Genomic DNA, 15,317 nt, shown 5'->3' with positions numbered 1-15,317 from the left:
CGAACCCAGAAGAAGCCAGCCTGCGAAACCTGGACGAGGAACAACATCTGCAGGCTAGCTTGGAAGACAACAGAAAAGGTTCTTTTGAAGTTCAGCCTTGGAGAAGTCCTCCTTGACTCCCACAACTGCCAAAACTTCAAAGGGAGATAAAGACGAGGCCGTCTCAAGATAAGGCCGAAGGGGGAACATTAGGAGTCAACCTCGGCTGAAGAAACCCAAGAAGGATTTATGATGTAGCCAAAGAAAATCTTGTTTTGTCTGCCCGGATGGGTTGGGAGCCCACTTTATCGTTGTTTCAGAGATGGGCTATGCTCCTTGTTCCTTATTTTTGTTTGTGGCTGTCGGCATGTCAACCGGAGAATAGCCAGTAAATCCTTTTGTTGCAACACAAAAATTCTCCATCTCTCTCTCTCTCTCTCTCTCTCTCTCTCTCTCTCTCTCTGTCTCACTCACTCTCTTTTTTTTTCCACTTGACTGTCTTCTCATCTCTTCCCCTATTATGGCAAATTGTTATAAAATTGGAATCTGCCTGCCCTTCCAACCTTCCGCCGGGGCATCTCACGTGACCTCATCTAAGGGCACTTCTCCGGGAAAAAGGCTTGGAATGGAAGGGTAGCTATGGCAACTGCGCCACAATTTAGTTACCGGTATTAAAAAAAAAAGAAAATAAGCCGGAATCTATATCTCATCTTCGGTTTTATTTACTTCGCCTTCCCTTCCGCCTCCCCCGTTGCGCTGTTGGAGGTTATCCTGGGATTGAAATGCTCAACTTAAGGAGGCCGGCCTCGTGCGTAGTAACCCCTTAGTAGCTAAAAGTGGGGTGCCGGATCTGCATTTAGAAAGCGGATCCCTTCATTGTGGAGAAGATCTTGAAGGCCGCGATCCTGAGTCGGATCGGTCCAGAAATAGACCTTTGAGCTGTTCATTAGACATCTGGAGAGCCACCTGAGTTTTCTGAGTTTTCCTTAGAGGTGGAATATCATGCTTCTAGTCCACATGGATAAGCAGTGAAAAATATGCAATGAAACAGGTTCTTTCTGCTAAAGGTGGTGAGAGTTTATCTTGGTGCAGTTCGCAGGAGCAGAATACATGAGGGGTGGGGGGATCCTTGCTGCTTTCTGAGCTTGGTGGTTTTCTTCCAGACGTTTCATTACCCAACTAGGTAACATCATCAGTATTAAGTAAAGAACGGGGTGTGCTCTCAGTTTATATTCTAGTGGCGTGCCCTGGGGTGGCCTTAGGTGCTTTGGTTAGGCTGTTTACTGTTGGCTTGTTTGGCAGTTCCTGGAGAGGGGTGTTTAACAGAGTTGGAAGGGACCGTGTAGGTCATCTAGCCCAACCCCCTGCCCAAGCAGGAGACCCTACCCCATTTCTGACAGATGGCAATCCAGTCTCTTCTTGAAAACCTCCAGGGGTGAAGCTCCCACAACTTCCGAAGGCAACTTCTGTTCCATCGGTTGATTGTTTCTCACTGTCAGACAATTTCTCCTTATTTCCAGGTTGAATCTCTCTCCTTGTTCAGTTTCCATCCATTATTCCTTGTCTGGCCTTCAGGTGCTTTGGAAAATAGCTTTGACCCCCCCCCTCCTCTCTGTGGCAGCCCCTCAAATATTGGAAGACTCCGTCACTAAGCATTGCAGTCATTAAATGAATCGGCTCCTGATTTTAAAACCTCTTTCTCTCTCACAAACAGTCATTAAGCAAACCCAGTTTCCCCACTGATTTTGCTTGCGAAGGTCTCCAATGGAGGTCACAGGACCCCGATGGTCGTAAATGCAAGGACTGGTCACGAGTCTCCTTTTTTAATGTTGTCGTAGTGTCATTAAATGGTCATAAAACAAAGAGGATTACCTGTACATGATGTTGAACTGCCAACCTCAGGGTCCTTTAAGGACAGTAAAAAGGGAGGCAGGTTTTTTTTAATTGATTTTTTTAATTAATTACATTTATTAGTGCTTAATGAATATCATGTTGTCTGGGTGTTTAGTTTGCTAATAATATATACCACTTTCTTAATCTCCACCACCACTTCTTTTTCCCCAACCATTGATAAAATGGATTCCATGTGTGATAATACTCCATATCTACTTTCTGCTTAATTCTCAGTGTCAATCTATATATATATATATACACATACATACATACATACATACATACATACATACATACATACATACATACATACATACATTATATATTAGGGTCACGGTGGCTCAGTGGCTAAGACGCTGAGCTTGTCGATCAAAAGGTCGGCAGTTCAGCGGTTCGAATCCCTAGTGACGTGTAAAGGGGTGAGCTCCCGTGACTTGTCCCAGCTTCTGCCAACCTAGCAGTTCGAAAGCAGGTAAAAAATGCAAGTAGAAAAAATAGGGACCACCTTTGGTGGGAAGGGAACAGCGTTCCATGCGCCTTTGGCGTTGAGTCATACCGGCCACATGACCACGGAGAACGTCTTTGGGCAGCGCTGGCTCTTCGGCTTTGAAACAGATTCTCCCCCAAATTTTTTCGCTTTACCACACGTCCACCACATATGTGCCCGTTTTTTGAGGCGAGTGCCGAAACGGGAGGGCTTGCACACGTGCCGGAAACCAGACAGAAGAGCAGCCGTCCGGTGCGTATGCGCACCCCGGGCAGCGGCTTTTCCGGTTTCCAGCGTATGCACATGCCAGGAAGATGATCTTTCATTTTCCAGCACAGGCAGGCTCACTAGCCAGCTAGTCTGTATGTGTGTATGCGCACACACATGCACATCGGGCAGCTCCTCTTCCAGTTTCTGGCGCTCCTGCGCACGTGAAGACCAGCTGACCAGTGTGCCGGATCCCGCAAGAGCAACAGGCGACGGCTCGCGTGCCCGGAGACATGGCTCTGCGTGCCACTTCCGGGTACGTGTGCCGTAGGTTCGCCCTCACGGATATATATTTTAACTTCTGGGATCTGCCCTGGTGATGTGAGGCTAGCTCTGCTGCGGGGGAGAGGTGGTCGTGGGATCTCCTAAAGATTTACACCCCGTTTCGCATCAAAGCTTGGCCAGCTTGGCCGAGGCTTTCCGAACGAAGAACAAGAAGAAGAAGGAAAAACCGCCACTGATTTACAACTTAGAGTAAGTGTTTATTATGACAAGCATAATCTAGTTTTAATTAGCAAGGTGCCTCGCAGTATGTTGCTTGCCTGCCGCTCGGCAGCAATTTCTCGCCCTCCCCTTCCCGTAATGAATGTCTCTTTTTTTCCCCTCCCTCCCAATAAATTTACAGCTTCGTTTTTTAGTGCCGCTGAATTATAAAGACTGGAGTTTAGGGTGATGCCAAGAGAAAGCCTTAAGACACAATTAGAGGAGGGGGCTGCAGACCACGGAGGGAGAGCTTACAAATTCCTTGTGTGTCCAATCACACTTGGCCAATAAAAAATTCTATTCTATTCTATTCTAAGCTGCCCCCACTGCTTTTTTAACGGGGTGGGGGGGAGGAACGGATGGCGGACCGAAATGCCTCTTTTAAATTAACCGGGATCCAATTCACAAACCGATCACATCCTCCCACGCTCCTGGCTGCCAGAGAGAAGAGGCAGTTCTCCAAAACAAAGATCTCATTTCCCCCAACTCTATTATGCTAGATAATCCCATTGCTCCGGAGAAAGGAGGGAGAGGGAAATAATAAGATTGAAGGAAGCTTTCTCTCTTCTCCCCCCACCTTCTCTGACAGCCATTAGCTGCCCTACATGAAAAAGAAAAGGGGGGGCATTTTCTTTTAACGGTCTCCCCCCCACTCTCCCCTCTCCAAATGGATTTCCCTCTGTCATTCAATTATCACCTTGGGAAACACACACACACACAGTAGCCGATGATCCCTTTTTAAAACAGCCCTGCCGTTTTTTCTCCCTCCGCCGCTCACCCACCCACCCACCCATCATTAAATATAACACTGCCAGCCTACATTATATAGGCTGACCCTGATGAGCTGCCACTTTGATGCTGCAGCGCCCAAGATAATAAGGTTGCAAAAACCAGGAAGGCCAGAGAGAGAGAGAAACATTCACCTCCTAGGAGGAGAATCCTTCCCTTGGCAAACCTGGGATTGGGGTTTGGGCAGCAGGCTTTGTAATCTGGAAACCCCTGTTGAGGATAGGATAGCATAGGATAGCATAGGATGCAGAATAGAATAGAATGCAGAATTAAATGCTGAACAGAATAGAATGCAGAATTAAATGCAGAATAGAGTAGAATGCTGTATAGAACAGAATGCAGAATAGAATAGAATGCAGAATTAAATGCTGAACACAATAGAATGCAGAATTAAATGCAGAACAGAATGCAGAATTAAATGCAGAATAGAGTAGAATGCTGAATAGAACAGAATGCAGAATAGAACAGAATGCAGAATAGAATGCAGAATAGTGTAAAATGCAGAATAGAATGCAGAATAGAATAGAATAGTAGATTAGAATAGAATACTGATAGAAATTAGAAGAATAGAATAGAATAGAATAGAATGGAATGGAATGCAGAATAAAATGCAGAATAAAATTGAATGTAGGATAGGATAGGATAGGATAGGATAGGATAGGATAGGACTATAGAGTACAGTAGAATAGAATTCTTTATTGGCCAAGTGTGATTGGACACAGAAGGAATTTGTCTTTGGTGCATGAGCTCTCAGTGTACATAAAAATATTCATCAAGAATCGTAACAAACAAAACTTAGTGATAAGCATAGGATACTAAATAAGCAATCAAAATCATGCTAGGAAACTAAATAAAACAATATAAATCATAAAGATAAAAGCAACTGGGTTATAGTCATAAGCGGAAGAAGATAGGGAAGGATGAGAAGAATAATAGTAATACAATCTTAGTAAATAGCTTGACAGTGTTGTGGGAATTAGTTCTTTAACAGAGCGATGGCACGTGGGGGAAAAAACCTGTCCTTGTGTCTAGTTGTTCTGGTGTGCAGTCCTCTATAATGTCGTTTTAGGAAAGAAAAAAGGGAAGCCATTCCACTCGGCCTGATAGGAGAAGGGGGAAAAAAACAACAGGAGGATTTTGCAAATTCTTCGCAGAGAAAGTCACTGCTGTGAGGTGGGGGAAACTACAAATCCTTTTTAAGTACATTTTCGGAAGGTGACAGATCACCTGATTGGTGGGAAAGGTTTGGCCTGTTGATCAAATCATCGGGTTTGAATTAAACTGACATCCGGGGAATTCGGCCTGATGCCTGCCAGTAATTTTTGGACGCGCAGGCCCGATCGTCCCATCAAGCCGAAAAGATCCAAAGACCCAGTTAAAAACTCCATGACGATTGAGATAGGAACAAACCTCGTTTATTAAGCATTGCCGTAACGCCAGCAAGCCTGGATGGTCGATCCCCTGTTTTTAACTTTTCAATTTGGTGCTTCTAAACTTACTTTTTTTAAAATAATAATAATAATAATTCCCTGTTCTGGTTTGCATTAGTCATCCTTTCTTTTCTCCCTTCCTGTCATATGGCTGGTCTTTTTCTGGCTTGTGTTTTAAATATAGCACAGCCGCCCAATTCCTGAAGCTGCAGTGGTCGCTAATTTTAGCAAATGTTGTTCCAAAACCTTCTTTTGCTCCAAGTTCAGGCGTGTACTGCTGCGTTCTGGCATTAGGGGGCAGTGTTGCCCACCAGGCCCTGCACCCTTCTTCCAAAACAGCCTTAAAATCTTTTATTAGAGCCGAAAATCCGTATTTTCATCCATGTCTCAAAGGGGGGAAAAATCGGTATTTATTTATTTACTTCTTCGTTTGAATTTTGAAAGCATCTGGAGTGACAGTTGCTGGAAGTGGAACTTCGGGGCAGATGGGCGGCCGTGTAAATGTGAGAAATAACTAAATAAAAGCAAAAGTTGTAGGAAATTAAAGCTAGTTTGCTGAGAAATAAGGCAGGCCCCATCCCAGCACATCCTTACCTAAAAACTTCCCATAGCAGTGCCTGTATCTATGGCAGCGGCGTGCAGCGGCATCCGAAAAACCAAGTGCAATCCTAAATTGCATTAACGGAGGGAGTCAGTCAAGATCAAGGGAGGTACTAATACCACTCTATAAAGCAGGGGTGAAATGCCCCTGGATCGGATCGGATCGTGCGATCCGGTAGCAATCGTGGTCGGTAGTTTGTTGATCTGGTAGCGATGGCGGAGCAAAGCTCCACCCACTTGCCTGGGTGTCATGACTTCCTGGTTTTAACCAGGAAGTAATGTGTTTTTTACACATTGTAAAATTCTGCACATGCACAGAAGGTCTGCGCGTATATGTGATGCAAGCGAAACGAGTGTGTACGTGCGGTGTGTGCCCTCTCAAACTGGTAAGGAAGGTAAGTAGATAAAAGCCCTAGTAAAACCCCACCTAGAGTACTGCATCCAGTTTTGGTCACCACACTATAAAAAAAGACATTGAGACTCTAGAAAGAGTGCAGAGAAGAGCAACCAAGAGGATTAAGGTACTGGAGGATAAAACATACAATGAACGATTGCAGGAACTGGGCCTGGCTAGTCTAGTGAAGAGAAGGACCAGGGGAGACAGGATATCAGTCTTCCAATATTTGAGGGGCTGCCCCAAAGAGGAGGGGGTCAAGCTATTCTCCAAAGGCCCTGAAAGCCAGACAAGGAATAACGGATGGAAACTGATCAAGGAGAGATTCAACCTGGAAATAAGGAGGAATTTTCTGACAGCGAGAACCATCAACCCATGGAACAGAAGTTGCCTTCGGAAGTTGTGGGAGCTTCAATCCCTGGAAGCTTTCAAGAAGAGACTGGACTGCCCATTTGTCAGAAATGGTGTAGGGTCTCCTGCTTGGGCGGGGGGTTGGACTAGATGACCTACAAGGTCCCTTCCAGCTCTGTATAATCTGTTAATCTGAAAGGACATCACCTGTGGTTACAGCCAACAGGTAAGATGCATCACTAGGCACATGCAAGGTGTTTCTCAACCTTGGATGGACCTTCTACTCCCAGAATCCAGAATCCATTAAAAGCTGGCTTGGCTTCAGAGCATGTCTTTGCATTAAAAGGGGTCACTTGAGATACAGAGATTTAGAGGGGCACCCAAAAATGCCTTCCCCTCCCCCAAGAGCCAACTGGACTTTGTTTTTCCTTGAAGACGTTTCGCTTCTCACCCAAGAAGCTGCTTCAGTTCTGATTGAAGGGGGTGGAGAATGAAAGGATTTATATTCCATTCTCCGGCCTTCTGCCAGAACCGAGGAAGCTTCTTGAACGAGAAGCGAAACATCTTCACGGGAAAAGAAAAAAAGAAAGAAAGAGAGAAAGTCCAGTTGCCTTTTTTTTGGGGGGGGGGGAGAAAACCCACCTTTGGGACACCCATGACATGTATGACCGAGTATCTAAATAGACGTTGAGATCCGTCTCCATTTGGGCCTGGACATTTTAGGAGCAGGTCAGGTTTTGGGGGGGAGGTGGGGGGACAAGGGAGATGAGCCAGACGGATGGAAGGCCAGCGGTGGTGGGCTTCTGTGCTGCCAAAGAACACCCCCCCCCCGCTGGCTAATCTACAAAGCAGCCCCCTTTATACCCAGGGCCCCCTTTTCATCCACAACCCCTTGTGTTAATGTTTCGGGTGGCTTTTGTCCCCTGGATTTATGCACGAGGGGTGAGTCGTGTTGGCGGGCACACGCAGTGTGTGTTTGATCGATGTTCCCTTGGCTTGACTCATGCGGGGAGGGGGGGCGGGCGCTTCCCCGTCTGCCGCTTCCCGAAATCTTCCTTGACGGGATCCTTTGTCTGCACGGCAGGCTCCTACCACCCAGGAACCCTATAATCCTCCCGGATTTACTTTTATTCCAGCATTTAATTCCTTAGCCAGACACAATCGCCATTAACGGAGCCGGGAGCAGCGGCTGGGCCTGGTTGCATCCACCCAAGACAAGAGTTTGCCAGCCTGCCTTTCCTGGCTTGTCTCCGGTTTGTTCAGAGGAACAAGTCACCTGGCATTGGCCTGAACCTTCATTTGGGCATCTTGAAGACCTATGCCAGTGATGGCTAACCTTTTTGCGGTCGTGTCGCGCCCGTGCTTGCCAGCACCCATAATGCAACGCGTACTCCCCCAGCGCATGTGCGCACGCACGTCCCCTGTGCATGCCACATGGAAAAAAACCTTGCATATGTGCACGCGACCTCTCCGGGCCCGATTTTGGGCCTAGTTGGCCTCCCTGCACTCGCCTGGGACCAAAAATGAACCAGGGAGGGTGCCACACACACCCCTGCGCACCGTTTTGGGCCTAGTAGGCCTCCCTGCAGCCTTCTGGAACCAAAAACAGACCATGGCAGGGTGTGTGTGCTAAACACAGCCCTGGTGCCCCATTTTGGGCCCAGTAGGCCTCCCCACAGCCTCCTGTGAGAGAAAGAGAGAGAGAGAAAGACAAAGAGAGAGAGACAGAGAGAGACAGAGAGAGAAAGACAAACACACAGAGAGAGAGAGAGAGACTGAGAGAGAGAGAGAAAGACGGAGAGAGACGGAGAGAAAGTTAGAGACAGAGAGAGAGAGAGACAAACAAAGTCAGAGAGAAAGAGAGGGAGAGAGACAGAAAGAAAGAAAGAGAGAGAGAGAGAGAGAGACAAACAGAGAGAGAGACAGAGAGAGAAAGAAAGAGAGAGATTCACATACACACCCTCTTGTGGACAATTGGAGGCAGTGTCCATTCCTACTTGCTGGCTTCTGAGAAGTCAGTTAGGAACACAAACACACACACACACACAAAAACACAGAGTTGAAATCCACCCACCAGGCATTACGCTGTGGGATTACTGCCGATTTCTCCTGGTGGGCCCTTGGATTGCCTAATATCCAAACATCCGCACATGAAGATTTCAAAAATAAGGAAATAAATAAAATAAATTTTGTCTTCTTACAGCTTTTGTATTGTGGGAAGAGCTTTGAGCAGGAGATCGTAGAAGTGGATTTTTTTTTTCCAATCCCGGGTTATCAGCTGCCGCTCCCTTTCCCCCTCCCCTCTTTATTTTAGCTATTTTTAAGGCCTTTAATTCACGTGAAGAATTAAACTTGAGGGACGTGACGTTCCTTTTTTTCTCATGATGGGAATGCCAGCAGTTCAAACCAATGGGATACGAACCAAAGGTGCTTTTTCAGGAGTCCACTGGACTTCCTTGTTTTGTTTTGTTTTTTGCATCCTTCCATTCTTTCCCACCATCCAGTCAGAGCTGACGAAGCTCCTTGGATGAGAAGCGAAACGTCTTCAAAGAAAAACAAAAAAACCAGAAAGTCCAGTGGCCTCTTGGGAAAAAAAAATAAATACCTTTGGGACAACCGTGACTTGGACGACTGAATAACATCATAACTACGTAGTACGATGGACTTGCAGGGCCGGCGTAACGTGTAACATGCTCGCAGGGGCGCAATAGGATTGGGTGCTTGTCAGTATGATTTATTGGATTAGGGATTTTCTGTCTTCACCGTGAGTTGTATTGTGATGGGAGTGGGGGTTGCACTGGGGGAACTCAACCAATCTCATTGCACATGGGTTGTGCACTGACAACAAAGATTCGAAATTGAAATTTTGAAACTGAAAATCTCTATAGAGACTTTCAGGGGATATGGAAACGCAACTTTGAAAAGGGAGAGCAGACGTGGCCTACCCGCCAAGGTAGGGGTGTCATACTCGATTTCATTGAGGGCCGCAGCAAGGTTGTGTTTGATCTCGGAGGAGGGACGGGGACTGTTGTGGTCCGCCAGCAGCCTGCGGAGCTGGCAACGGAGTCGGACAGCGATGAGGCTGAGGAAGAACGTGGGCCAGTCCTGGAGGCTGGGGAAGGCCCGGATGAGGGCTCTGCGTCGGAGGCAGAGATGGGGCCAGGGCCATTGGGGAGTGATGTGCGGACTCTGGAGCCTCCAGAGGCTGACAGTAGTGAGGCAGAGGAACAGGAGGAGCCTGTTCCTAGTGGACGCATGCAAAGAGCTGCCAGAAGGCAAGAGTAGCTAAAGCAAAAAGGACGACTGGGGAGTAAGGCCAGGAGATGATTGGCTCCTCCCATAAGGCTTAAAAGACCAGCAACGGCATTTGGGCTCTTTGCCGGAAAACAACGTTGATAGCCTTGCTCCTTATCTTGCTGCATTTATCTCTTGTCGGCGTCTTCTGCTTTTGAACTTTTGCCGAGAAAGGCCTTTGGCGGTTTGCCTAATTAAGACCAAGGTTGGTGATAAGACTGAAGACTTGTGTTATGAAGAATTTGCTTTCATTTAATTTGGACGTTCTAATAAGGTCTGTTTGTTTTTGAACTGATTGCGTTTACTACTACCTACTTGGGCCTGGGTCACAACAGGGACATGGCCAGCTTGACGTCACTCATGTGGAGGGCTCCTGCGGTGGCCCGAGCACTCCGCCAGCAAAAAACGGGCTCCTGAGCTCCATTTCCAGCTGCGACGGCCTCCTGCAACCCTCTGCCAACGAAAATGGAGTTTCGGAGTGGGGGGAGTGGGCTTCATTTTCGCTGGCACAGGCACTGCAGGCCGGTTTCCAGGGTGGCACCTCGGACCAGTATCAAAGCATCCCTCAGGCCAGAACTGGCCCGCGGGCCTTGAGTTTGACACCCCTGTTCCAAGGCATTAGGAATTGATTTTGCAAAATTTGTTGTTGTTGTTGTTTTCCCTGTTCCTTCCAAGGGTTTTCCTTAACTTTCTCGGCTAACCTTACGATCCCGCTCATTCTCTTTTTTTTTTTTTCCCAGGGAGAACTGATCACCTTCTATTACTACTGGAAGAAAACCCCAGAAGCTGCCAGTTCCCGGGCTCACCGCAGGCATCGGCGACAAGCCGTCTTTCGAAGAATTAAGACCCGGACAGCTTCCACTCCGGTTAACACCCCCTCCAGGCCCCCTTCCAGCGAATTCTGTAAGTAGGAAACTGAAAACATGGGGGGAGGCGGGGAATCGATCTCTTGTTTTAGATTCACGGGGGCCAAACCGAAAGTCGTGGTTTCCTCCACTTCGGTCTGGACCCGGCTGTGAAACTGGAACTGTGCTCAGGCGCACGGGTCCGTCTCTAAGCGTGACGCATGTAGCCACCCGCACACATGGCAAGGTGTGCATATATCAAAATACAAGATTCAAACACGTATTACCAATAAAACCCTCCAAACCGACGGAGTACACTTAGAACAAAAGCTGGTTTGCATCTATTGCCCTGTCTCCTCCTTAATTCCTCCTAGTGGATTTGAGTTCGGCCAGCGAAGATGATTTCGACAGCGAGGACAGCGAACAGGAGCTGAAGGGCTATGCGTGTCGTCACTGCTTCACCACCAGTACGTATTTTTTAACCTGTGTGTGTGTGTGTGTGTGTGTGTGTGTGTGTGTGTGTGTCCTGTGGACCTCCCCCGGGTAGACCAGACTGGAAACAAATTCTGCTTTATTGTTAACACGGTGACATCAGCAGAATCTCGCAAGGCGCGAAAGTACGAATCTCCCGCCGTCTCTTTTACAGCCTGAAAAGTTGGGGAGGTTCCGCTTCGGAGTCTCTTTTCTCCTCCACCATTTTGCAGCTGAGGGCAGTGCCGTCTCTTATCTGACCGTTTCCTTAGGCATCATCTCTTCCTCCTCTCCTTGGCCATTCCCGCGTGCCATTATAGATCCCACCACTGTACCAACCAAACCCACCTTTCCTGTTTCGCCCACCACCCATCATCGGCCGGGCTGAATGTGCGGCTGGCAAATTCGTAGCCAGTACAAGTCGGGGTATATTCCTCCAAGTATAGATTTATTAGGCCTGTCATACTGGCACATCTGGGGAAACGTGACTCTAAACTCCCCCCCTGAGGTTTCCCCCCTAGTTACAAGTAGAATTTTCTTGCCCGTGCTCATCTAATCCATCGCATGGTGCAGTCGGGTCACAGTCCAAAGGTCGTTTGGTCTCCGTGATGACCCGGGGCGTGACACAAAGGCAACACAGCCAGAGAACCGATATGAGTCCCTTTATTATCACCAACTGTGTCCCTTTCAACTCTCCAGCCTGGAGAGAGAGCTCTTCCACCAACCTGTAATAGTCTTTGACTGGCAAATACTTCAATCCCAAACGTTGTAAGCAGAAAACAAAAAAATCCAAAGGCAGGACAACGTAATTAATCCAGCAGGGCAAGCAGAATAAGGAATTCCACAAATAAAGTAGCACGGCAGTAAACCAAGGCAGTTGTGAGGATGCCAGGATTCAAAGAAACACCAGATAAACTCAGCGTTTGTTCCTGACAAACGCCATTTGCCTCTCCTTTTAAATTCCAGCAGCAGCTGTGCCTTGTAAAGAGGATCAGGTCCCTTTCTTCCCTCGTAAGCCACGCAACCCACGTTGCTCTCTTGTCCTCTGCACTGCCTAGGAGGAGGAGGGGGGTTGGGCCTTGGTCTTCATCTGAACCCCCTCTCCCTTGTTCTACCTCTCCCCTGCTCTGCCCAGCCTAACTTTGCCCTTCCCCAGTTTTTTCCACAGCCCACGGGGATCCACTCTCTCGCTCTCTGTCAGCCATTCCTCTTTCCCCTTTGGATTCAGACTCCGACAGGTTGCTGGTTCCTGGTTTTCAGAAGAAAGAGTTTTATTATGGCTACAATCCCCCCCCCCCCTTGACCTGCTTCGCTGTGGCAGCCCTAAAAGTTACCAGGAGGGAGAAAAATAGTTCCAGGACCTGCCACTCCCCTTAAATCCGTCATTCACTCTTCCTGGGTTGATCGCATCTTTTTTTTTTTCCTTTTTCGTTTTTTTTTTTAACAGCCTCCAAGGACTGGCACCACGGGGGCCGGGAAAACATCCTTCTCTGCACGGACTGTCGGATCCACTTCAAGAAGTACGGAGAGCTCCCTCCCATCGAGAAGCCCGTGGACCCACCGCCTTTTATGTTCAAGCCGGTCAAAGAGGAAGATGACAGTCTCAGCGGGAAGCATAGCATGAGGACGAGAAGGAGTCGTGGCTCGGTAAGTCCACTCTTGTGATAAAGGAACAGGATAACTGTTGTTGTGTCTTGCCCGCTCTCACCGCAGCCGGGGCCTTCTTATCTGCTTCCGAACGCCGAGGAATGTCCTAGTATGCCTCCCGGCCCCAGCCCTGGCTCCATGCCCAGACAGACTGCAGAGGAGGAAGCACCTCCCGGCCCCAGCCCTGGCTCCATGCCCAGACAGGCTGCGGAGGAGGAAGCACCTCCTGGCCCCAGCCCTGGCTCCATGCCCAGACAGGCTGCGGAGGAGGAAGCACCTCCCGGCCCCAGCCCTGGCTCCATGCCCAGGCAAACGGAGCAACTAGACCCCTCCCCCTCCCCCACAGCATGTGAGCCTGAGGGAGGTCAATTACCAACAGCTGCCGACTGGAGTGACCCTCGCTTCAGAATAATTGATAGGCGGCGGCGTCAGAAGGAAGGGAGGGGCAGGCCTGGATAAGTGCTGAGTCATGGAGCCACACCCCATGGCCTATATAAAGGACCTGCTTTCTGGCAGTCTCTGAGTCAGGCAAAGTCGAACATATCTTGCTGAAGTCACTTTCTGATCTCCTGCCTGCCTTGAGGACTTTGCTAGGACTTTGGCAGAGCTGCAGAGGCACACCTGATTCGGATTTCCCTGACCCGGCCGTCAGCGGAGGAGTGGGACACGACAACTGTTCAAGGTGTTGTTACCACCTTTAAAGTACTCCATGGCTTAGGACCGGGTTATTTACGGGACCGCCTGCTGCTACCGGCGACCTCCCATCGACCAGTGCGCTCCCATAGGGAGGGTCTCCTCAGGGTGCCGTCAGCCAGATAATGTCGGCTGGCGACCCCCAGGGGAAGAGCCTTCTCTGTGGGGGCACCAACCCTCTGGAACGAGCTACCACCAGGTATCCGCCAACTCCCTGATCTCCGGACCTTTCCTCGCGAACTGAAAACATTTCTGTTCCATCGCGCAGGACTGGCCTAATGGGTTTTTAAATGGGTTTTTTTATTGGTTTTTATTGGTTTTATAGTGTCCAGCCAATTTTGAATTTTCTCTTTTAAACTGGTTTTAATTTTTGTATTGATTGTTTTATTCTGGCTGTAAACCGCCCTGAGTCCTTTGGGAGAAGGGCGGTATAGAAATTTGAACAATCAATCAATCAATCAATTAAAAAAAAAAAAGAGTGGGAAGGGACCTTGGAGCGGGGCTTCGGTCCGGTCTACCGAATGCAAAGAGGAAATGCCAGTAGTTTGGGGAGTGGCGTCAAGCTGGCCACGCCCACCAAGTCGGCCACGCCCACCCAGTCACTCAAACCCACCCAGCCCCCCCAAGGTCAACTACATCCCTGATGAATTTGAGTGACACCCCTGACATAGAATATTGCATAATAGAATCGGAAGGGACCTTGGAGGTCTTCTAGTCTAATCTCCTACTCAAGCAGGAGACCTGTACCATTTCAGACAAATGATTGTCCAGTCTCTTATTAAAAACTTCAGTTGTTGGGGCATTTACAGCTTCTCGTTCCACTGATTAATTGTTCTCACGGTCATGACATTTCTTCTTGATTCTAGATTGGTTCTCTCTTTGATTAGTTTCCGTCCATTGCTTCTTGTCCTGCCTTCAGGTGCTTTGAGAAAATAGATGGACCCCCCTCTTATTTGTGGCAGCCCTTCAAATATTAGAATATTGCTATCGTATCCCCCCACCCCCAGTCCGTCCTTTCATGATTTTCAACAGGTGGACAAAGCAGGAGACAATGGTCCCATCGCACATTATCCTTTCCTAGGCTCAGTTGTTTTGGCGTCCCTGCTTTACTGAGGACTTGAGAACGTTGAGGTTCTCCAGGGAGCGTTGGGGTGACAGTATGGCTTCCTTCCTGAACGCTGAGGAATGGAAGAAGGGCCACCAGGTGCATTCCGAGGCTGGAACCAGACCTAACATGGTGGAAACCATGGAACTGAGCTGTCTTCTCCCAAAGTGACCTGGTCACTAAGTTTGGATCCAGGCTTGAATGGAGACCCAACAGTCGCTTGACCAACACAAGATGGCTTTAGAATAGAATAGAATAGAATATAATTTTTTTATTGGCCACGTGTGATTGGACACACAAGGAATTTGTCTTGATGCATATGCTCTCAGTGTACATAAAAGAAAAGATACGTTCATCAAGGTACAACATTTACAACACAATTGATGGTCAATATATCAATATAAATCATAAGGATTGCCAGCAACAAATTATAGTCATACAGTCATAAGTGGAAAGAGATTGGTGATGGGAACTATGAAACGATTAATAGTAGTGCAGATTCAGTAAATAGTCTGACAGTGTTGATGGAATTATTTGTTTAGCAGAGTGATGGCCTTCGGGAAAAAACTGTCCTTGTGTCTAGTTGTTC

At 48.0% G+C, this 15,317-nt stretch overlaps 1 protein-coding gene across 4 annotated transcripts in view; it reads left to right on the top strand.

The window, feature by feature from the left end:
• Nucleotides 1-15,317, top strand: part of RERE (arginine-glutamic acid dipeptide repeats) — a 282,778-nt gene that overhangs the window by 251,766 nt on the left and 15,695 nt on the right. For all 4 annotated transcript variants that reach the window (XM_058160874.1, XM_058160873.1, XM_058160875.1 and 1 more), the window contains 3 exons: nt 10,708-10,870; nt 11,187-11,279; nt 12,731-12,930. In XM_058160874.1, coding sequence (XP_058016857.1) covers nt 10,708-10,870; nt 11,187-11,279; nt 12,731-12,930 — 456 coding nt within the window. The remainder of the gene's footprint in view (nt 1-10,707; nt 10,871-11,186; nt 11,280-12,730; nt 12,931-15,317) is intronic.

Source organism: Ahaetulla prasina, chromosome 18, assembly GCF_028640845.1.
Source record: "Ahaetulla prasina isolate Xishuangbanna chromosome 18, ASM2864084v1, whole genome shotgun sequence".
Classification (NCBI taxonomy): Eukaryota; Metazoa; Chordata; class Lepidosauria; order Squamata; family Colubridae; genus Ahaetulla; species Ahaetulla prasina.
This window is presented reverse-complemented; position numbering and strand designations above follow the sequence as displayed.